This window comes from Dendrobium catenatum, unplaced genomic scaffold, assembly GCF_001605985.2.
Source record: "Dendrobium catenatum unplaced genomic scaffold, ASM160598v2 fragScaff_scaffold_450, whole genome shotgun sequence".
Classification (NCBI taxonomy): domain Eukaryota; kingdom Viridiplantae; phylum Streptophyta; class Magnoliopsida; order Asparagales; family Orchidaceae; genus Dendrobium; species Dendrobium catenatum.
Window position 1 is genome coordinate 953,493 of NW_021318912.1, and position 24,556 is coordinate 978,048.

Here is a 24,556-nt window from a genome sequence, read left to right on the forward strand (position 1 = left end):
AAGTATTTCAATGCTAATTATATTGATAACTATCTAATTAATTAATACTTAATTATAATTCATAAATATTAACCATTTAATTTCTATTTACACAAATTATTTAATTAATCTTTTATATATTATTTTAATAAAATTAATTACTAATTATACTTATAATTATCTAATTAATAAATTAAGTATTTTATCACTAACTAATTATTTAATTAATATTTACACAACTAATCACCTAATTAAATATTTATATTTATAATTATATCAATTAAATCCAATAAAATTAAGAATTAATCTAATCCGGATTGGCTTACCCTCTTCGGTTTCTTGGTTGCGGTGAAGTAGAGCTTCCCTCTTCGGCGTCGCGCGGGGGAGAGCTTCGAATGAGTCGCTATGCCATTGCCTGTCGAGGGTTTGCTTTTCCTCTTCTGCATTTATTCGTTGTTGTTATGCTTCTAGTGAAGTAGAGTTTTGAAAGAGTCGAAGCTTCTCCGCCTCCTCCTCCGACGTCGTTCCTGTCGGATCGGAAGTCGCGCCGGGAGCTCGCCGCAAAGGTAACGATATTTCTCCCCTTTCGAGCGCTTCTTCGGTCGGATTTACGAAATCCGCAAAAAAGTCGCATTTACGAAATCCGAGATATAGGGCAAAAATGGCGAAAACTCCGAGAAGTAGAGATTAGACTTTCCGCGAGAATGAACTTTGTATTTTTTGGCGTTTGGCAGGATTTAGCTCGAATCCTGCCTAAATTTGCATCCAAACAGGCCCTAAGTTGCAATTTTCTGTTTGGCAGGATTTAGCTTAAATCCTGCTACTATACAGCCCCTCACGGCTTTGATTTGTGATGGCGGAAACTCTTATTGGCACTTGGAAGGAAAGCAAGGCAGGTAAGCTCGTCTTTGCCGTGGTGGGGATCATGGCCACTCTCCTTGTCTACGGCGTTTTGCAGGTTCTTTTCACATTCTTTTTTTGAGCTTCTCATATTTATTGATTTATTGTCGTCATTTTCTCTATAGTTATTGTTCTAGAATGTCAATCACTTATTCTCTGTAATGCACATACATGAACAACAGAAATGCCCATGCTTGGTTTTTTTTTTTTTTTAGCGTTTTGCATGGCTTCCAAAAAGTCGGATTTTCGTTTAAAATTGAATGAAAGGATGTTAATTGTATTTTTGAACGTAGTCATTTTTTAAAATATTGTTTTTCTTCGAAAAAAATCTGTTTTGAATTTTAACAATATCTGAATTGCTAACGGATAACCGTTCCATGCAGGAGAAGATTATGAGAGTTCCCTATGGAGAAGATAAAGAATACTTTAGATTCTCCTTGTTTCTTGTTTTGTGCAACCGTATTATAACTTCTGCAGTATCTGGAGGCGTCTTACTGGTAAAATTGGCATAAAGTTATGTTAAATATTTTTACTTGTTATTGATTGGTATTACTCTGCAGATCAGTGAAAAGACATTGATTCCTGCTGCCCCAATGCATAAATATTGTGCAGTATCATTATCCAACATTCTTACAACAACATGCCAATATGAGGTCAGTTTCCAACGTTTCAATGAAGATTATTGTTTACATCCCATTAAATGATTTTATAGATGTGCCAAAGAATACCATTTTGCATATATTGAAACAAAGCAGATATTTGTTTTCAGGCACTGAAGTATGTTAGTTTTCCTGTTCAAACACTCGCTAAATGTGCAAAAATGATACCTGTAATGGTAAGTCCTTACATTTTGGTTTATTGCTGGAGTTTTCTGTTTTATATATGCTTTAGATGTATTTTTTGGTGCTTTTGGAGAAGTTTTCATGGCTTATTCCTCGACACATAGCTCATGAACAAATGCTCGGCCATCAAATGTATTGATATACCATGTTTTCTAAGCATACTATTATTTTTAATAATATTATTATTATTTTAAGGACGCTTTTGCTGAAGAAAACATATTTCCTCTAGTTGTTGATACAAAGCGTTTGAGTTAAACAGTTTTTTGGATGCATCAAAACTGTAGTTCGATCAGAGAAACTTTATTTGGCTTGCTTGCTTTAGCTTGATATCACAAAATTGTGTAATGGCAAGTAACAGCAGAATACCATTCACAATATTCGTTATCTGGGAGGGTGCCAGGGTTTCATTTTATTTAAAATAATAATTCATTACTGCAGCAATAAACTAATAGCTTTATGGATTAGATATTTAAGAAGATTTTCTGCCATTTTATAAGAAAATAATGGAAGTAAACTTGATGCTTTTTTAATGGTGGGGATGAAGTTGTATATGGTGGTTTCTTTTTGGTTGTAATGAGGCTTTTAAATTTTTGATGGTGTATCGCCATTAATTTGATTATTTTTAATTTTAAATGCTACATTGTTGGTTAGAAAGGGGAAAAGTGCATACGTTTGGATCCTTTAATAATTAGCATAAACTTAATTTGTGACAAAGAATGATAAATAAATAAAAAATGTTGAAGGGTCAATTGTGAAGTTCTTTTTTTTGTCTCCTCCTCGTAAGTACCCAAGGGTTTGAAAATTCATGAAAAGACAAAGAAACTGTTTATGTTCTTTCTTCACAAGCGTCAACTAATTCTTTTTGCTGTGATTATATGAATTTCCTTTGTCTACTATATTATGATATTTCTAACTTAAATCCTCTTTATGCAAGAAGCTTTTACAACTGCTTTATTTTTGAGTTATCTTCTCGTTGTTGTTTAGGTTTGGAGCACAATTATTATGCAAAAGAAATATAATGGAAAGGACTATTTCTTTGCCTTGTTTGTGACATTGGGTTGTTTTTTATTCATTTTATATCCGGTAAGCAATGTTATAGGATCATTTAATTTTTGTTGACTTTTTTGATATTTTTTTCCATTTCTCATAAATCATCGCAATTATTGTTGTTAACATGTTTATGATTTGTTATGGATATGTTTATTTTAGGTTCTATAAAGGAATATTGATTTTTCTGTAAATTTGTGTTTTGGTTCTTTCAAATGTTTTGGCATGTGTGCATGTAAAGCTGATCATGTTATAGACCAAATTCATTCCAAGCTATGTTGCTCTCCATGCTTTGCCTTCTTTGAATGGATGTGGCATGTTGAGAGATTTTGGTAGTTCCAAGCAATAATAATGAGGACATCAGAAATCTACGGCTACGATCGTGCCTATTTATTTTGATCTATTTTATGTATTTGATTTATTATAGTTCATTTTCCCTTTCTACCCTCACTTGAGTTCCTGCACATGTGTTCTTTGAAGAGTTGTGAGAGTTCTAGGAGAGAGCTTTGGAGAAATCCCTAGGGAGAGAAATCGGATCACCCACCAACCTTGGAGACGGCCGGGTTCGTGGTTCTTCTTCCTTTACCTTTCTTTCGTTCTTTTTCCTTTCCCCGTCCTCCTTCCCCCATCAAGCCACCAACATCCCCATTCAATTCCCAACCTCCTAGCCGTCGGATTCCCTAACCACAATCCATCTTGTCACTGACCAACCCCCACCACCAAACCATTTAACCCACAAGCCCTATTTCAAACCGCCGGCCACCACTTTGCTTTCCCCTCCCTCATCAATTGACATTACAACTTTCCTAAATAAGCCCTACATATTTTAGGTAACTCATATAATTACAAATTCTAATATATTTGAATTTGAAATTATTACCTAAAATACAAATCCTATTTTAGGAAAGTTTTCAAGTCCCTTCCTATTTGAATTTTTAAATTAAATTGGGATGAGATATTTCTTCCCAAATTTAATTCCTTAAATCAGGAAGGCATTAAATGTTTCCATAAACTCTCCCTTGCCCCCTCATGCCGCTGGCCCCTTTCACATCTACTTTCCTTTTCTCTCCCAAAACTCCTCTAAGGAAAGAATTGGAAGCTTACCTAATTTAGACCCTCTTAAATTTGGAAAGTTTTCAAACTCCAAATTCAAATTTATTTGAATATTGAATCCTTTCCTAAATTAAGAAGGATTCAATTTGGGAACTTTCCTATTATCCCAAATCTGAATTTATTTAGAGGTTTCCCTTTAAATCTCTTTCCAAATTAATCACACCCATGATTGGAAAGAATTCAAATCCCCATTAATTTCTCATGCATGGCCGGCCTTCCCCTTTTTCCTGCTAAATTAAGTCCTCAATCATCCTGTAACTCTCCTCAGCCCTGGCTGTCTTCCCCAAGCCTTCCCCCTCTTGGTTTTCTTCCTCTATTGGATTTTTGAGTGCTGTCCAGATTTCTGGGCACAATCTGCACATAGCCTAGGAAATTCCAGATTTTCATCTTGCTGTCCATGCCATTACCAACTGCTGTCCTGCACCCTGGGAGGTCTGAAATTGCCGCTCAAGAAGTCTCCAGCAGCCTATAACAGTTGCCCAAGGTTTATACAAGTGTTAGAGATTGCTGTCCAGAATTTCTCAAGTGTCAAAGTTGCTGTCCAGCAGTTGTAACCATCTCCTATTGCTGTTCTGCTGGTTTTAAAATCACATTGCTGTCCAAAGACATCAAGAAGAATCAAAGGTTGTTGTCTACTTCCTCTCAAGCACATAAACACCACACCGGAGCTTTGTTCAGCATGTTTATTTGGGTGATATCTCTTCCTATCCTTTATCTTTTAAACGTTCTCAATCGTATCTCTAATTGATTCATGAAAAGTTGTGTTAAATCTTCCCGCTAAACCCTAGCATTTATTAGGAGTTGTGTAGAGATCCTTCATAGCAGTACTCTTATTGTTAGATTAGAGATTTCTTGTTGAAACTCACCTCGTATGCAACGTCAAGAGTAATTGATTATTTTGTGGCTTTTACTTTTCGCAACTAACTTGGCCTAAGCTTTTGTTACCGCTCTTTGTATTTTATTTCTTTGTCTAAGTCACCCTAAAGCTTTAGTTAACTTGCTCTTAATCATCAAGCGTGCAACATCCTTATTTAAATCGTATTTTCATATATGCCATGCATCAAATAAACTAAACTAAAGTTTGCCTGCAAAGACCATATTAAGAAAATTTAAACCAACCATAAATGCATTTCTTCAAATTTGGCTTCCATTTATTGGGAAGTAGAATCACGATCGGTGTTTCATTTTATAACCTGTATATGCATCAATTATATTGTTAAAAATGACCACCATTTATGCTCAAACACTTAACGATATCACCCATATGTCATGCCATGGTACTCACTATGGCATCTTCTACGAAACTTAAATTATTTGGAGTCTTGTAAAACGATTTTTTTGGAAGCCATTCCAATTTTTCACTTCGTGGTTATCAATTATATTTTTTAGATGCTCTCTTGAGAAATTTATGTGCGCTTACAACCTCATCCTTTGGTATTATGAAGGACATTATAGATAGAGGTCTTATCTTTTTCTGATGCCATTGATACCTTTGTTTATATATTTTCAGAGATGTGTTTTGCATATGTCACGCTTCAGTGTTCACCTTGTGGCATATTTTTTGAGACTCAAATATTTTGAGAGTTCAGTTCATTCTCCAGTTGCAATTTATGGAGAGACCACTATAGATTTGTGGTTGGTTTTGAAACCCTCGTTATGAGTTTCTTTTTTTTTTTGTTAAGCATGGAAAACTGAAGCTAAATCTGTGAGTTTGCAATTAGGATATTTTGATGACGGATCTATCGATGATGTACTATCTAGATGTCATGCCCCAAATTTCTTCATGCAGCATCTTTTTTGAGATTTAATTCTTCTATATTGTGAGTCTTACCTTGAAGCATTGTTTTAAAGAAAGCACTCATTGTCTTCGTTTGGAGGCTGTTACTCTGTGCCTTTGAGGAATAACATGTTAGGAGATTTTTGGTCGGTTGCCAATCTTCCTTGAAAGGCCTCTCTCCTTGACAGAATATAGGGCTTCCTCTTTTATAGCTTTTGGTGTGGTTATTTGGGAGCCTCCATAAAAGCTTATTGTAGAATAACTTTTGAAATATTCATTTTAATTCTTTGGAACACCTTGAATTCATTCTGAGTAAGGATGGTAACTTTGAGGCTGTTGCATGGTAAAAGCTTATTTGTAAACTGTAAAGTCTTGCAAACTTATCTCGTTGGTGACCATGTTCCTTTTTTGGTTTCTCTCGTTTCACTTTCTACTAGAAGATGAAGTTAGTTTGGAATTGACAAAGTTTACTACATTTTATAATGCTTTCATCATCCTGGTTAAGCTTGAGTGATACTATGAAGATGGAGAGAGAAGTCTTTCTCAATGGTGTTGTTAGAAATTTAGTCAATTCAAAAATGTCAACCCCTTCCGTTAGAATCTTCTCAATGCGTGGAAGGACTTTAGAGTAGTTTTTCCTAATTGTTTTAATTAGATTTTCTCTAATATTTAGGCTAAAGTTTATTTACATATGTGATCAAGACTTTCTAAAGGCACAAAAGCCCATTATAAATTACCCCTCTCATTTATAGTAGAGCATTCTTGATAAAGGAGGTTGCTTATGTTTATATTATATAGTTAAATGCAAATTTAATTGAATGGGGAATAATTGGGGTGGTAAAGGTAGGTCAAATCATTCTCATGGTTCTGTCATCTCAAGTTCACTAGTTGATCCAGTCTACCAACATCATGGGGCATTGAATCATAATGTTTAGGGAATCTGATTAACATGTATGAGTTGCCTTATTTCAAGCATTTTAAACAGACTTGGGTGAAATATGTGTGTATTGAAGACAAGTTTTTGAGATTGACATAAAGGGGCTTGATGTACCGGTTCAATTGAATAGTTGGAAGGCATTATGCTTGTTCACTTGCAATTCAAACATGCTAAATATGACTGACAAGAGCTCAGAGACAATCCATAATTATAACTTGTTCACAAATTTTAGGCTTTACTTGAAGAAACTTGTTTGAGACACCTAAGATTTTTGTTGTGTGGTTTTGTTTTGTGGACTTGTTTGCATGGAGTTGGTCAGAGTTTAGGTTGGGCTGTGGTTTATATCTTTGGAAGGCTCAGATTAACCAGGATGAAGCTTGCCTCAGTTGGAAGGTCCATGCATTGATTTAACAAATTTGTTGACTTTGTGCGTACCTGATTAAAGAGGATGGGGTTCACATCCTCGAAGATGTGCAAATCCCAATAATGGATTCTATGACGTTAATATGTAGGTAAAGTGACCCTATTAATTATAGTTGACTTCATGGGCTTATTGACTTCATGTTTTCGAATTAATTACATTGGATCTTTCATCTATTAGAATGGTCAACTGCTTAGAGGTTGTTTGGGACCACTTTCTGTTTTTCATTTTTTTAATGTTTTTATATGAAATAAAAAATTATTTGATATATTAACTATATATTGTTATTTTTATTGTGTATTTCATAAGTTAGTTTATGCAGCAATGGCTAGTGTGGTGCTTATGATGTGGTGGTGGTGGTGGGTAGCAATGGCAGGTGGTGGTGGTTATGGTAGTTTGTGGTAATGGTGGTGGTAGTGATGGATATTGGTGGTGATAGCGACTACTGGATATGGGAGTGGTGGTGCCTGGCAAGGCGACAACATTAAGCAATGGTGACGGTAGCTGTGGGTGGTGGTGCTGACTAGCAGGACGATGGTGGCGCAACAGGGCATCATTGGTGGCCAATATAGAGCGGTTGAGAGATCATGTTTTGAAAATAATAAAAATACCTTTAATTTGAGTATTTTTAAAAATAACTTGATTTGTTTTTAAGAACAAAAAATGAAAAAATGTTACAAAACACTAACCAAACATGTTCTTTAAAATCATAAACAAAAAGTGATGCCAAATAGACCCTCAAAATTTGATTTTCTAATGCATTACGCATTTGAACGCAAGTATTGAGATGATTCTCCAATCTCCTTGATCTTGAGAGCAATTAGGAGTTAGTAAGGTCAAAACTAAGTCATCTAATTTTTGGCCTTATTAATCGAGTTGATAACATGTATATGAGTTAAGGCTTTGGAGGCTTTGGGACTTGAAAGATTATTTCAATGATTTTGTTATCATAAACAGGCATTTTGATAATTGAGATTTTCCATAAGTCTATTCAACTCCTTGTACGTATTTGAAATCATTGTGTTGTTCAAGCGGTATTGGCATGCTTACTTCGATATATATATATATATATATATATATATAATGTTATGATGTGCCTTGTGTACTTTTCAAATTCATATCTTTTAGTTAATGTCAGGTTGACTGTATTTTAAGCTTGCTTTACAATCGTCAAATACAATGGTTTTGATCTTGAAAAACTTTTGGGGGCTCTTTGTAAGATATATGAAATTTTAATTTTTATGAAAACGAGTTCCATAAGATTTGTATAATTGTTATTAATTTCATGACGTATAGATATAACTTCCCTAGAAGATTTCTATATTCCAAGTTTTGCATCGAGCTGTTGGGAGCTTTAATACACTATACATTATGGGACCTAATTTCAAAATATTATTTAAGAAGGGTCTGCAACTGGTACTTCATATTAGCATTTCATATGACTAATAACTTATACAAGGAAATTTTACTAAGGCTTAAATGGGTTTCAATCCATTGTCAATTGGCGATTTCCAAAAGGTTGCAGGGTAGGCTTATTTCGAATTTATGTTTTATGCCATTTCAATAATTTACTGGTAATTGGAATATGAGTTGCCCTTTTTAAAATATTTGTTTTAACTAAAGATTTATGAGTCATCATCTTCTTTAACATTTGAAGGTCTTAATTTTATGGGGCCTTTGATGTTGTTGAATATTGTGTAGCAAAATAACATACATTTTGATCATAATCAACCTCATTTTCTAACTTTCCCTAGTTGCATGCATGCTTCTTACTCACCTGCCATTCAGTTGGCAACGAAGATGTTCAATACCTTTCCAATGATCAGACAGAGGTATTGAACGCACAAATAACACTTGAAACGTGAAGCGATCATGTTGTCCATCACATGCAATTGTTCATTAGCCACCACCATATTTTTTGGGCATACATAATAATTGGTGAGAAAGATCAAGGATAAATGGAAGGGAGTTGGAACTCTTGTTGGATCGAAGATTGATTATGCAAAAGTCTTGAAGCTCCATCCAGATTATGGATCAAAGATGCAGTGGGTGATATTTGGTTCCGATCAGATCAAGCATCAATATTCATGGGTCTTCACAGTAACCGGATTAAGGATCAATTTTCCTTCAAATAGTTAGAAAACAAGTGTCCTGGTTCACATAGGAAGCAAGAGCAACTTGAACCAACATTGTGGAGAAGATATCATGACACGAGTGCAAGCATGCAAGAGTGGGAAGGTTAGTATTTATGTTGAAGTAAAAAGAGATTAAGATTGTTGTATCAGACACAAGAAAGGTGGGATAACCATATGATTTGAGGGTGTAAGTCATTAGGAGTGTACAATGGACGTGGTGGAACACATGATTTTAGAGCATATGTCATTGGGAGTGTAGCAATGGACTAGGGAGTAAAAACATGAGCATTCGTGGGCAACATTGGGAGACCAGTTTGAGTACATGATATGAGAGGCGCAAATAATTTGAGGGTGTTAGACACCGAGGGGCTATTTAGCAATAGGATTTGAGCAGGATTTATGTTGAACCCTGCCAAATGGGATTTGAGTGCCCAATAATTCTCACGATGGAATAAATCTTTTGTTTCCCTCTTTTCGCAGTAAATCATAGTTTTACTAAATCCTGTAATTTGTAAGATTTACGAGATTTGGCCAAAGAAGCATGTGAAAGGGATAAAGATGATTACCTTCATAGCAACCGAGCTCCCTTCGTGAGTTTCGATCCGACGTCGCCAAAGAATGCGAAGAAACTTCTTTAGTGACTCTTTCAACACAAAGCCTTCAAACTTCACTCGAAGCACGCAATACCGAAGCAGGCACGAAGAAATGGCGACAAGGAAAAGGATAGTAACGTAGAAATATAGAAGATGAAAAAGCAAACCCTGGATTAATTAAATAATTTTTATATACTATCATAAATAATAATTAAATAATTAATTAGTAGTAGAGTATTATTTTAATTAATCCAGCTAAATTAAAATATAAATACTTATTAAATTAACACCTAAATAAGTAATTTGATAGATGATATTATAATTAGTAATTAAATTATTTAATAATTAAGCTTACTTCTAATTAAATTATTTATCATTATAACTTCTTGATTTTAATTAAAATTAAAATTAATAAGTAACTCGTACTTAACATGTAATTAACTTCATAACATATTAAATTTAATTTTTAAAAGAACTAATCACCTTAAATCCTAGATTACGTTGCCAAATAGATTCACAATATTTAATAGGATTTAACAACTATTTTTCCAAACAACTTTTAGGATTTAACATACCCAAGAGTTACTAAATCCTAAATTTACATGATTTACTAAATCCTACTTTTGCCAAACAACCCCTGAGAATATAGTAGAGGATGATGGAGGAGTTAGGTAGTGTGGATGTGATAAACCATTGAATAGAGTTTTTGTAGGGTTTTGAGAAGATCATGTGGCCTAATTTTGGAGCAAGTGCGAGAGAGATGGGTTGGCATGGCATTGTGTTATGGGTGATGTGGGCTAGGGATTTTGGTGTCAAAGGCGCTAATGTGCAACGTAATGAAATCATGGACAATTATGAGTATCTTATTAATCTATTTTTTTGAGGCATGAGATGTGATGGTGTGGGTTGCTAGAAGTTTAGCTCAAGACAAGGGAGGAGATGTGTGAGAGAACGTGCAAGCTAGATAAATGATAGGATGACTATGTGATAAAATAGATTTGAGGTGACTATGTGATAAAATAGATTTGAGGTTGTTGGTCGTTGAGCATAGTAGAAAATGAGGGAGCTAGGGAGAATGAATGAGAGAGTCCATTGTAAAGAAAGTTTTAGCTAGTTTTTGAGATCATGTACCATGTTTTTTGAAGTGGGCTCAATATATTCAAGCTAGTGCGGTGATTGCATAGTCTTGGGGGATGTGGGTTAGGGCTTCTAGAGAAGATAATGATAAGCATTGTCACGAGATTGTGTGAGATTACGAGTGTGTTATTTTTTTTTCTTTTATTAAAAATTCTCACTTGACAAGTCATTGAATATGCTAGCATGTTGATATGTTGTAAGACTACTATATAGAGTTGGCTATATTTGACTAACTCATACTATTGTTCCTATATGTGGAAACGTGCACCCCTATCATGTAGGACTACCAATAATCACTGAGTATGGCTCTAGGGGAACAATGTCTGACTCCATCTTATCAACATATGTAGCATTGTTGTCAATCTGATTCATGTTGATGCCTAATGGTTAGTTTTACCTTGGCAGAAATCCATCCCAAATGGATAGGGGTGCAAGTATGGATTGTTCTCTAAACTATAGCGTTGTATAAGGCTGCCTATAGTCAAATTCATTTGAATACCTACGTTAATTATTGTAGCGACCACCTCTTGCTTCACTTGGATGTTTAGCATGAAAATTTTCTTAGCAATAATGGGTCCGGTCAATAGAATTGAGTCTATCACATTCACCATTATCATTAATGTTAGGCTTTTGTCTATGGTTATGGCTATTGTTTAAAATTGCGCAATATGAGGCTACACCTCAAACTTTTTTTTATGAGGCTTATGCCTCACCTTGGCTGAGGCCCACCTTGAGGCACGCATCGCCTCGTTGGCATGAGGCATATGCCTCACTCTATTTATGTATGCTTTTTATTTCGAAATTAACTAAATCCTGTACAAAAGCCTCCCAAAAATCATGTCTTCTTGCGCTTCAAAGCAGCAATAAATTCCTCTCAACTGCCTTGACCTCCAGCCCACCACCTTCTCCGTAGCCACCACCGTCATATCCGTCACCGGGGATCACTTAAAATCCACATGCCGCCACCATCTCCTTTAAAAATTTAAGTATTACTCATATTTTATGTTGATGACAAACATTTATGAAAGAGAAAGATGACTGAAATAAATAAAGAAAAAGTAGATTGATAGGTATTAGACCCATAGGATGAGGCATAGGAGAGGCCAATTTGTTATGACGACTCAAATAAAAATCCCCTTAGTGATAGTACAGATGATTTCTGATTTGTTGTCAATTATTTTAACTTTCTTTAGTAATTAAATGCAAATGAGTAAGGAACTGAGAAAGAAGAAATTTAGAGCTAAACTTGATGCTATATGATACGTTTATGCAATTCATATATTTTATGTTATTTTTCTCATGTAATATTTGGATTTCAATTCTATTTCATATAATTTATTACTTATCACTTTACATTTTGTTTAATTTTTTGTTTCATATGTATACAAATTTGTTACTTCATAGTTCAATAGAAAGTTAATATACCATAATTTAACATATTATTTGGGTATTATATAAAAAATCACTTCTAACTTTTATTTTTTTTCTTTAAGCAATTTTTAGATTTTTAGGCTTACACCTCTAAATGCCTTGAGGCTTACACCTCGCCTCATGAACGAAAAACGCCTCAATCCTCAATTATGCAATTTTAAACCTTGGTTATGGCCTTCCTCAAGCTCATGAAACTTTCACACGATGTTGCAATCACAATTGTTAGTTATCATACACTTGCCTTCTTTGGCATCAAATTCGGATGAAGTTTCCAACAGTTGCCCTTTGAGTGACTTATATTATTACCGTAGAAACACACCAAATTTGACTTAGATCAGGGTGAAGTAGATGAGTCATTACCAATTTGTCACTCTTCTTGCAGATTATACTCCCATTGGATTAGATACTGCTATGGTGACATAACTCTTTAAACGCCCATTCCATCTAGCAAGCACATGGTTTGTCAACTTCAAATCTATGAACTTCTTCCTTTTTTTAGTGTGATACTCACTGAAATTGAAGCGTGTCTCTAGCTATATGAGCCACGCATCAAGCTTCTTACCATTCACTGTGTCGTCAAAGTTGGGAATATCAATCTTGGATTCCACTTTTAAAATTCTTAGTTAAGAGTGCAACTTAGTTTTGACTCCATCACCAATACTTGCTATCTTCGCATCTGTCATGTTTATTGTTTGAAGTTGATGATAGTTGGAACTTTGATTTTCTTGAAGTTTACTCCATGTCACAGGTGACATGCACCATCACAGCTATAATGCTAGGTGAAATAATCCTGGTTTCACGTATTAGGATGTGATAATATTACTTCCTATGGATATCTTTGTCTTAATTTTATGAAACCTTATATAAATTAAAGTTTTCAGTTCTTTATTAGGCAATGTTATATTGATTAATGAAATTATTTTTTTTCCTTTTTTTCTCCTCAACACTCTCCTCCTTAATGGCAAGACCTATAAAAATTTGAAATTATTTGTGAATCTCTATATGATATGTTTAATGTTTGATCGCTCATTAGTTTCAATAATGTGCTCAAAAGAATTTTAAAAATGTCGTACAATGTGAACAGACTGGTTGATTCATTTAAATTAATATTCAATTGCTGGTGGTGCAGGTATCAGATGATATCAACCCAAATCAAATAGGAAGAGAAAGTACTTTGTGGGGCGTTACGCTTATGATTGGTTATCTTGGGTATTGCACTTCAAATATATTTATTTGCTAAGAATGAATGTCATATTTCATAAATTTCTATTAATTCTTTTTGTCCCTCCAGATTACTTGTGTGCTTTGTTGATTAATAAGTTCCTGACCTTTTTATTTTGTAGATTTCAATGCATACTTCATTGTTACATTGTTTATTTCTTTTACTAGTTTAAATGATAAATATAATGAACGAAAAAAAAATAGAGGTTGGATTTTAAATGAAGACCAAAAGTTCTTTGTAGCGAGGCTTGACCTTATTATTTTCATATATCTTGAAGAAATGGCTTCTCTAGAAATCTAGAATTTTATAAAACCTCATTATAGTACTCGACTGGTTTTTATGGTTAAAATCTTATACCACATTTTTTTTCTCTCCAAAGATAGATTTTTTACCTAGCTTCGATTCATCATCCTTTCATTTTATCCTATTACAAACCTTACCATTTCATTGATTGTTTATTTTTTTTGTCATTCTCATCCTTTCATTGGCTTGCTACATACAACTTATGATGACTGTTTATTTTTATTTTCTAGGTTTGATGGTTTTACCAGCACGTTCCAAGATAAATTGTTCAAGGGTTATGACATGGAGATACATAACCAAATATTCTACACTACATTGTGCTCTACTTTTCTCAGTTTTTGTGGTGAGATTATCTTAATTACTCTTTTAACACCTTCACTAACACATATTAGGATTGAATGAAAATAAGTATTTATAATACTGACTTCAAATAGTTGAGATAAGGTTAATGATAATGGTGATACTCCTTTTTTATGTTTATTGCTTGTCTGTTTTTTATTGCTTTTGGTTTGTGATGCAGGATATCATATAGGGTCTAAGGTTCACCAATAGGATGAGATGCACAAAGAAATATACAGAATATCATAATTCACACAGTTTCTCTAGTTTTAATTTAGCCAAAGATTCGTCCTTTGATGCAAAACCAGAAAACACAAACAATTTGCTCCAAACAATAATTTAATAGTTGTCAAAACCTAAATTTTTTTGAGGTATATATGAAAATAAATAAAATCCTCATAACGATTTAGGCTTCGCCCCACAAAAAGAGAATTTTGACATTCAACGAACTTAACCAAATATCAATCGCATGCACAATTAATCAGACAAACAAAAAATAGTAAAATAAAGAATAACGATAGAAGTCACTATTTAAAGATCCTAGCTTTCAACTGTAAAAGGAGAACCATTTTTCAGCAGTTGCCATCAAAACTTGAACACCACTTAAAGAATTTTTATTCAATCAATACATAATTTTTGATAAAAGTTATAATTTTATTCAATAATTCATAAAAAAAACATAACATAGCAGTTTTTCTGAATCCCCTAAGATGATGCTAAAAACCGCAAGTTTTAATTAAAAAATCTCAGATTTCTAGTTCAATCAATAAGTTTCTAGTTCACAATTCAATAATATCAATCTGTTAATTAGAAAAGGAAACAACCATTTGAAGTTTTCATCATAGTTGTTATCTCATGGTTGGTTGTTTCCCTTTTATAATTTTTCTACTTTAGATATGAATCAAATCTAATGAAGGAAAAATTAAGAGCAACATAGAGGCCCATAACACGTTTTACACACGACAAATCAAACGGCAATCAACAAACATTCATTCTCTGCCACAACGCAGACAAGCATAGGTTATTAGGTGCCACTCCAAGCTATAATGTAAAATTGGGAACAAAAGTACCTAGGAAAAACTTTCCAAATCAATTGACTGCGCAGAACAAGAAGCTAGAAACCAGTGCCCAAGGGAATCTGAGAGTTGAATTAAAAACAGCTTGCAACAGTAAACCTAATCCAATATAAGTACTCAAAACACTAGAGATACGCATCCCTTGCTTGAGGAAAATCTGAGAGTTGAAAGGTACCAACATCAACGGCATGTACATTATCAAATAAATAAATAAATAAATAAAAATAAAAAAAATAAAAAATAAAAATAAAAAAACTAGAACAAAGCAAAATAAATTAGGAACTTATCTTAGTGCAGGCTAAAGATGGCATTATTGTCTCTTCATGTGCGTTTGAAACTTAATTCATAATGATCAAATATTTCATTCATCCTTGATTGTCATATTTTTAATTGAGTTCAATATCATACTTGGATTTGTTTTGTTTGACCTGACACTATGGGATAATAAATTACCTGGATAATAAGATTTGATTTAAGTCCCTCGTGACAACCTAAACTTTTTTTTTGGGGGTGCAAGAGTTGAGTGCACCTCCAATCATGTTTGTCGCCTAATCTGGCATTCTAGCTAATTGGTCGCTAAGGGGTGTAAAGACTTAGTTTATATCTTAGACTTGGAGGAGAAGATCATTTGACCAAGCGTCGTATCTTCAGTTCTGGACTAAAGGGATACATTCCCAAATGGCTTCACCCCTCTACTACTTGATCGAAAGATAGAATTGGCATACACGTTTTCCATGAACGACATATTTAAACATAATCTTAGTAAATGATGACTATTGAATTGCAAGTCATAAAGAAACTACTACAGGATCTGTTGAAGAAAATATTCATTTGACCTTGTGTTTCACCATGCATAGCATCTATTCTGGTGATGAGGAAGAATGTTGGGAGTTTGAGGTTGTGTGTAGACTACAAGATGTTGAGCAAAGTAGCCATACCTGATAAACATGAATTGATAATCTCTTAGACCAAGCTACAAGGAGGAGTTGTGTTCTCAAAAATTGATTTGTGCTCAAGATATAAAGAGGTCTGTAATGATTCTAAGAAAGTAATATGCAACAACAACAACAACATCAAGCCTTTATCCCACTACGTGGGGTTGGTAAGAAAGTAATATGCGATAAAAAAAAAAAAGCTTTTAATGATTTATATAATAGATTATATACTAAGGTGAATATGATGCACCGACACGGACACGTCGACACGGACACGACACGACACGAACACGGGACACGGCATTTTTTTAAAATATAGGACACGGGTGCGGCGTGGATACGGCATAATAATTTTTTAATATAATATATAGAAATTAAGACGACATTATATTAAAAATGACAAGGAATAATAAATCAATTTCATGATAACTTGTTTAGCTTATAACATAAAAATGTTTAGTACAAAATATCAGTACAACCACAAAAATATAAGCAAAAAACCATTTAGTACAACATGAAGGTCCAACTACTCAATAGAGGGAATGATAGAATTAGGTTCAGATGTTGATTTTTGACCATCAATATCATCATTGAATATCATTGCTTCCAACTATGGTTCATCTAGAGAAAGATTTGCAACCACCAATAATCTCATATCATCAAGGCACTTGAACCCATCTCCAATAACATCCCACATCTTATTATCACATGTCATATAAAGTGAGGTTTTCCTTGATAGAATACGAAGATTATAATCCTCCTAATTCATAATGGATATTCTCTATTTGAACTACTATCCTTCAACATAGAAATTATAATTGATATGAAGTGAAATCAAAATATCTCAGTAATAAGACAACATGAATATAACAACATATCGGTCTTTCGGGGTCCAATGGGGCTCTCCCCTAGTGGGGTTCGACCTGTCAGGGTAAGAGTAATTTTGAAGTTTTGCTTGTTTTTAAAGTTTGTAAGTTATTTGTATGGAAAGATATCGAGCGGTACCGAGCATGTACCTAGCGGTACCGAGCATGTACTGAGCGGTACCGAGCATGTACCTAACAGTACCGAGCTTGTACCTAGTGGTACCAAGCATGTACGGAGCGGTACCGAGCATGAACATTATCTTTTTTGATAAGTTTCAAAAAACAACAATTAATATTTCAGGCGTTGAGAGTCAGGCGTCGATGTCATTTATCAATCACCAAGAGAGGAGATGAAAATACCTTCACTGCCAAAAAGAAATTAAAATGAGAATATTCGATGATTGGGTATTAAGTGCGGACGTTGATTTGATGTTGTGGATAGAAAATAAGAAATTTAGTTTAAATCCCGTAAAATACAAGAAATTATATTTTAAAAAATTCATAAAATATTTAAGATACGCGTGTCCGACACGCGTGTCCAATTTGCATTTAATATTTTTTAATCGGACACGTTTTCGGTGTGTCTGACACGTGTCGGAGGAGTGTCGGACGAGTGTCGTGTCGGACACGGTGTCGGACACTGCACACCTCTTTGAGGAGAAGTGTCGGTGCATCATATCTAAGGAGGGAGAAATATATATGTACAAGTTAGCCAAACAAAGAAATAAGAGTAGTGCGTGAGGATTTAGTTCAAGTGAAGTGTATTAATGATGAAGGTTAGAAAGTTCTTTTATTATAAGAGGATATTCAACAAAGATGCATGAGATATTTTTATAAACTCTTCAATGAAGATTATGAGAATGCGATTGACTTTAGTGACCTTTGCATCCTAAATGAAATAAATTTTTTTATTATTATTGGCGTATTAGTAAAATTGAAGTTAGAGAGGCTTTAAAGAAAATGAAGTGTGAGAAAGCTGTTGGACATGATGATATTTCAATAGAGTTGTGGAAATGCTTAGGAGATGAAGGAATTTCTTCATTTGCTATACTTTTTAATATTATTTTAAAGATTAAAATGATATCAGATGAGTGGAGAATTAGTGTGTTGATTCTTATTTTTAAGAATAAAGGTGATGCACAAGATTGTGTGAATTATAGAGGAGTTAAGTTAATGTGTTATACTTTAACACTATGAGAGAGAGTTATGGAGCATAGGTGGCGGCGTGATACTAATGTTTCTCAAAATCGAATTGGATTCATGCCGGGTAGGTCTACTATGAAAGTTATACATTTATTGACAGGTTTGATGGAGAAGTATAGAGAGAATTAGGAGGATCTACATATGATATTTATTGATTTAGAGAAAGCATATGATAAAGTTTCAAGAGAAGTGCTATGGAGAGTTCTAGAAAAGAAAGGGATTAATAATGCTTATATTAAAGTCATTAAGGATATGTATGCAGGAGCTGTTACTTGTGTTCAGACTTCAGACACAATGTGATTTGACGAAGTATTTTCTTATTTCAGTTGGATTATATCAATGATCAGCCTTAAGCCCATATCTTTTTTGTTTTAATCATGGATATTCTCAGTTCTCACTAGAGATTTGCAAGATGTTGTATCCTGGTGTATACTTTTTGCTGATGATATTATTTTTATTGATAAGACTAGATAGGGAGTTGAAGGTAAACTTGAATTATGGAAGACCACTTTAGAGTCAAATTGCTTTTGTTCGAGTAGATCTAAAATAGAATATATGGAGTATAATTTTAGTAATAATAGTTATGGTAGGGGATTGTGACTTTGGGTGAGCAAGTCATTAATAAGAATACACGCTTTAGATATATTGGGTCTATTGTTTAGAGTGATGGTGACATGGATGGGGATATTATTAGCAGAATTCAAGTTGGATGGTTGAAGTGGAAGAATACATCGGGTTTGTTGTGTGATAGAAAAGTTGCCCTCAAACTTAAAGGAAAATTCTATAAGATGATTGTTAGAATTGCAATACTTTATGGTGCAGAATGTTGGCCATTAAAAGAGAAGAATAATATTAAATTAAGTATTGAAGAGATGAGGATGCTTAGGTGGATGAGTGGTTTTTCTCTTAGAGACAGGATATGAAATGAGTATATATGTGAAAAGATTGGAGTAGCTCCAGTGGAAGATAAGATTAGAGAGAGTCGTCTTAGATGGTTCGATCACATAAAACGGCGCTTCCAATGACCCGATTAGGAAATTAGTTGTATTAGTGATGAGGTCATTGATAGGAGATTTCGGCGCATCTATCAGAGACGACCACGGAGATCGATGGCCATGATTGCGAGTCTTTATTATTGATTTTACTTGTACCAGCAATTTTTATATTATGCTTTTATTTTCGTAGTTTCCCATTTTACCCCTGAGGGTAGTAGTTGCTTTTGTAGCCCCAAGGGGCATTTTAGTCTTTTGCACTTTTTTTTTCTTTGGAGCCTATTTATATGGCCATTGTATCTTGTATGAGGATTATTGGATTATTGAATGAAAATTGTGATTTGTGTTCTCTTTGTGAGTGTCAAGATGTGGATCTCTTTGTGAGTTCCATTAGAGATCTCTTAGTGAGTTCTCAAATTCGCTACATGATATCTTCTTCTTCCCTACACACATCTCCCGCATACAATTCACAATTGTGGAAAGGAGCCAAATTATCGTGAGCAATTTGCTTCCTTGGAGTCCAACCGCCGGCCACCCTAGGCCCGCCGGCCAACCACCTTGCCGCCGGCCATCCTCCCCCTCCACCTCCTCTCCCCTCTTCTTTCCCCCACCAATTCCTCATTGAAATTTGAAATTTTCAAATTTCACTACTTGCCAAATTGGGAACTTCCAATTTTGGAAAGTTTTGAAAATCAATCCACAACACAAATTGCATGATAGTGGATTTATTTTCAGATTTTCCTAGTCAACAATTCTTACTTGGAAACCCTCATTCCCTCTCCCCCAATTCCCTCCCTCTCTAGCTCATGCCGCCGGCCCCCCTATGGGAAACCCATTAATTGCTTAATTACTTCCCTTAATTTCAATTTGAAATTCAAATTAGAATTAAAATTTTCCCTCCCCTTCTTTTAAAACTGAAATATTTTTAATTTTATTTCTTTTCCCCCCTCTCTCTCTACCGCCGGTTCACCCCTATTCCCTCCCATAATTGAAAATTTCAATTAATGCCTTAATTACATTAATTGCAATTTCAAAATCCCTAAACTTTCCCTCCTATTATTCCAAAACTGAAATCAAATTTCAGTTGTGCACACCTAGCCCGCCCCCTCTCCTCCTTGCTCTACCGCCGGCCTACCCTCTCCCTTAGCCAAGCCGCCGCTCCACCCCTCCTCCTTGGAAGATCTTGCTTGCGGCGACCATCCGGATCCACTCCAAGGATGCATGGACGAACCCGAGTGGAACTACGGGTTTGAATACGACCGCAACGGAAGAGTCAACATCTTGCGATCACAATTATTTGACGTCGGATTTGACTTCGACGATACAGTCGAAGAATATTTGGACCGCATATTGCCGACGCTTGTAGACTCTATTGACGAACACTTCTCCGTCTACACTTGGATTATCAAAGGTCGATCTTCCGTGCCGCCTCCACCTCCGAGATCCTCTTCCACGGCAACGTTCCTTGGTGCTTCCATCTTAGTGGCAACCTCCATGCTAGTTTGGACAATCTTCCGTCGCTCAACCTAGTCTCCGTAGGAAGAGAGTGTTAAAGGTCTCAAGGTGTGAACAACTTTGTATTAATTGTGAGATTTTTATTTACTAGCCTTTGTTTTATGTTTTCCTTCGCATTTGCTTAAACGATTTAGCTCTCTTGTTGTAGTTTCTTTGCCTAGCAAATTGAACACCGCGAATTACTTATAATGACTTAACTTTGATGCATGATTAGATAATTTGTGGAGCTAAAATTTAATTCTCTTTTAAATTCTTGTGTAACTCCCCATTGCATTACATCAATTAGATTCAACTTATGTTAAGAAAGGTAGAAGTAGACCTAAAAAGTTATGGTCAGAAAATATTAGAAATGGCATTTCTTTATTAGATTTAAATGAGAATTTTACTTTTAACAGACACAATGGAGAAAAAGGATTCATATAGCAGAACCCACCTAGTGGAACAAAAGCTTGATGTTGTTGTTGTACAGGTTTATATCTTGGAATGTCTTAGTTTGCTTTTCCTTGTCTTCTTTTAATTTATTTTCCTTATTATTTTATCTGAACATTTTAATTAGTTTAATAAGCTATAAGATGCCCATCCTTGTACTGCTGTTCTGCCCCTAGACCCATACCCCGCCCTTCACCTTGCAGGAAATTTGAAGTGGTGAAATAAATGTTCACTGTATACTTTTATTAATGCAGGACTTGTAGTACAGGGTCATCTACTTATGGCAATAGATTTTATGCTTCGCCATCAAGACTGCATCTTTGACGTCTTGTTGCTATCCACGGTAAGCCCCATCTAACTCATTTAAATCTGGAAATCAGATATTTGTTTTTGTATTTCTGCAAACAAGCCTTACCATTTAAACTGTCCTCTATAGCAGGCTATGTAAGGGATATTTAGAAGGGGAAAATTGATATGGGGTGGTTGAAGAAATTACGCATCTGTTTAGATTTTGATCTTACCCAACCCACCCAACCCAGCGCTAGTTTGTAGTGGAATTTGTGCTTGAATTGCCTGACAGTCCTGGGTTAAGGGAGAAGTACACAGCGTCAGTTGAGCTGGGAGTTAGGTGGGTATTGCACTGTGGAGAGCTTGTACTCTTATCAGATGGACCATGCAATTACTACTTAGGAGACGAGTTGCAATCTTCACCTTTGAAAATGAAACTGCTCTTTCGTAGAAATATTTTCTATTCATAGCTGTTATTTAGCAATTCTTAGTAGCTACTGCCTGATCAACAATTTCGTAACTTCTTTTGATTTGTTCTTGCTAAGTCTGACTTTAGGCATTAAACCTCTTATTTGGAAATCATTTTGAACAATTAATACCTATGTTACTTTTGTTGGTCTACCTCTTTTCTTTTCTAAACTCCCAATACTAATTTCATTTACCTGTTTTATTGGTATATATTTTTAGTTTTCATTATAAATTTTTAAGCCACACAAGTCTATTTTTAGTCATCTTATCTTCAATAGATGTCCAACTGTTCTTTTAATATAATAATTATTATTATTTATCCTTTCAAGCTTCGCCATACATCCATCTTAATATTCTTATTTTTGCTGCTCTCAACTTAGCTCAACATCCAAATCCATACAGCATCGTCGGTTTAATTGCAATTTTGTAAAATTTATCTTTAGCTTTTGGGCGATTTCTCTTTTTGCACAGATCTGCCAGTATTTATATCTATAGCTACTATTTAAATAATTCTGATGAAAATTTTAAATTTATCATTTGGTTTGATGGAGTTAGACACCAACATTTCTTTTGGACATTTTAAATGAGTGAAACAAAAAAAAAAGTACATTTCTTAAACATATGTTCTATTTACAAGGAACCCAAGGAGCCCTAAATGAAAACCTATTATATTTGTTTACTATTAGATTGAAAACACATTTTATCAAAATAAGGAACCAAGTTCAGACAGCAAGAAAAAACTATTTTTGTTGCCTTCTAATGGTAGAAACAGTTATGTCAAGAGATGTCATTTACCAATTTTCCATATTCTCAGACTATATGCATTTTGTTCTATGCTGAAAGATAATCATTCAATAAATGAAATTCTCACCTGTATAAGCTTGTACAGGTAGCAACCGCTAGCCAATTCTTCATTTCATATACAATTCGAACATTTGGGGCTCTTACATTTGCCACCATAATGACCACAAGACAGGTACAGCTAGTACTTTTTTTTAAGTTCAATGGCCGCTTTACTGCTTCTCAATGTCTCTGATTCTCTGTATCTGTGTGTTTCTAGTTGGTGAGTATCATGCTATCTTGTTTCTGGTTCTCTCATCCCCTTAGTTGGGAGCAGTGGTTTGGAGCTGTAAGCATTTCCTGGTCCCCTCAATCTTCTTCTCCATTATGTTTTTTTTTTTTTTTTTTCTGATCTCTTAGAGAACTGAGCAGTCAAAATCTGACCAGGTTATTGTCTTTGGAACTCTCTACACCAAAAGCTTCCTGAGGAGCAATCAGCATAGTCAGTTGCCTTTGGTTCAAACAAATGATGAAAATAAAACTCAAGGAAACAGTAATTCTTGAGACCACAAAATACACATCTAACTTTTAATTCAATACTTAGGCTTCCTATGGGACGGCTTTCTTACTACTTAAAGCAGTTTTCGAGTATAAAATTTTTAATTTATGTTCTAAAAAGCTGGTTTAAGAAGCAACAAGAAAGTCGTCCCAAACGAAGTCTTAGATTTCGTTTGGGACGGTTTTTTTAATGTTTTCTGAAGCAACTTTCAATTACAACTATTTTAATTTAAGAAAAAGTTGTACTAAAAAGTTGGTTTTAAAAATAAAAAAATTTGTTCCAAATGAAACATTAATTATTTAATTATCTCCATTGGAGAATCTACAATCTTACTTCGATGGCAACCGCGAGATCATGGATGATTACAGATGGTTCAAAGTTCCTTTTTTTCATGCTTTTCATGGACATGGAATTACAGTTAGAAGTGAGAGAGGGAGGGAAAAAATATGTTAAATTTTTACCCGTATGATTTTAGCTTGAAAGAAGTTTATGTTGTGAGCGAAGAGGAGTTTTATTATTATTATTACTATTTTTAGTCTGTGTATATTATTCTTTCAGCTGTTTTAATGGAAGTCATCAAAACATTCTGTGATTTTTTAGATGAGTGATGCTTCATCAATCAAAAGGAATTTCTTAAAGCTCATTTTTTGAGGTTTCGTTTGGGATTGTTTTTTAACAGCTTCTTGAACAGTTTTTAAGTATAAAAATTAAATTTTTGTGTTAAAAAATTGTTTTAAGTATGGAAGAAAACTGCCCCAAAATGAAGCCTAAGGCTTCATTTGGAACGGCTTTTTTATTGCTTTCTAAAACGGGGTTTTAGTACAAAATTTTTTAATTTTATACTAAAATTTCATTTTAGAAAGTAATAAAAAATCGTCCCAAACGAAGCCTTAATTTTTTTTTGTTTTTCCATCCCAAGTTCATGTGGATATGTGATCCACTGTTGTTTGATTTGGCCATTTATATGTATCAAAGTCTCAAGAAATAAGAAAAATAATTTTTATGCTTGAATTTCTTATATGTCCACTACCAATTTTAGATTTTGATCATGAAATTTAAATGATTGTACTATTTGAGTTTATTTTAGAATATCAAAAGAAAAATTATAGAGCTTTAGGCCATGCGTTTTCAAAGGGTATTTTCTCCTGATTATATTGAAAAAGGATATGATAATTCACTTTTATATCTTATTGCTATAGTTTGTGGCTGAGTTTTTTATTTTTAACATTAGATTTTTTGTTTTGATTTTAAAATTCATGTAAATAAAAT

General features: G+C 34.3%; 1 protein-coding gene across 3 annotated transcripts; it reads left to right on the top strand.

Moving 5' to 3' along the window:
• The first annotated feature begins 285 nt into the window (after nucleotides 1-285).
• Nucleotides 286-23,469, top strand: LOC110093544 (UDP-galactose/UDP-glucose transporter 5-like). 3 transcript variants are annotated; one of them, XM_020818461.2, is made up of 12 exons: nucleotides 286-545; nucleotides 782-937; nucleotides 1,263-1,376; nucleotides 1,440-1,532; nucleotides 1,649-1,714; nucleotides 2,706-2,804; nucleotides 13,442-13,521; nucleotides 14,068-14,180; nucleotides 21,447-21,535; nucleotides 22,838-22,924; nucleotides 23,009-23,077; nucleotides 23,176-23,469. In XM_020818461.2, exons 2-12 carry the CDS (start codon nucleotides 833-835, stop codon nucleotides 23,290-23,292), a joined length of 1,032 nt encoding a protein of 343 aa, XP_020674120.1. In that variant the 5' UTR covers nucleotides 286-545; nucleotides 782-832; the 3' UTR covers nucleotides 23,293-23,469. The 3 variants fall into 3 exon arrangements, with proteins under 3 accessions (XP_020674120.1, XP_028550143.1, XP_020674121.1); XM_028694310.1 differs by having other exon boundaries at nucleotides 782-875; XM_020818462.2 differs by lacking the exon at nucleotides 2,706-2,804.
• The last annotated feature ends 1,087 nt before the right edge of the window (nucleotides 23,470-24,556 follow it).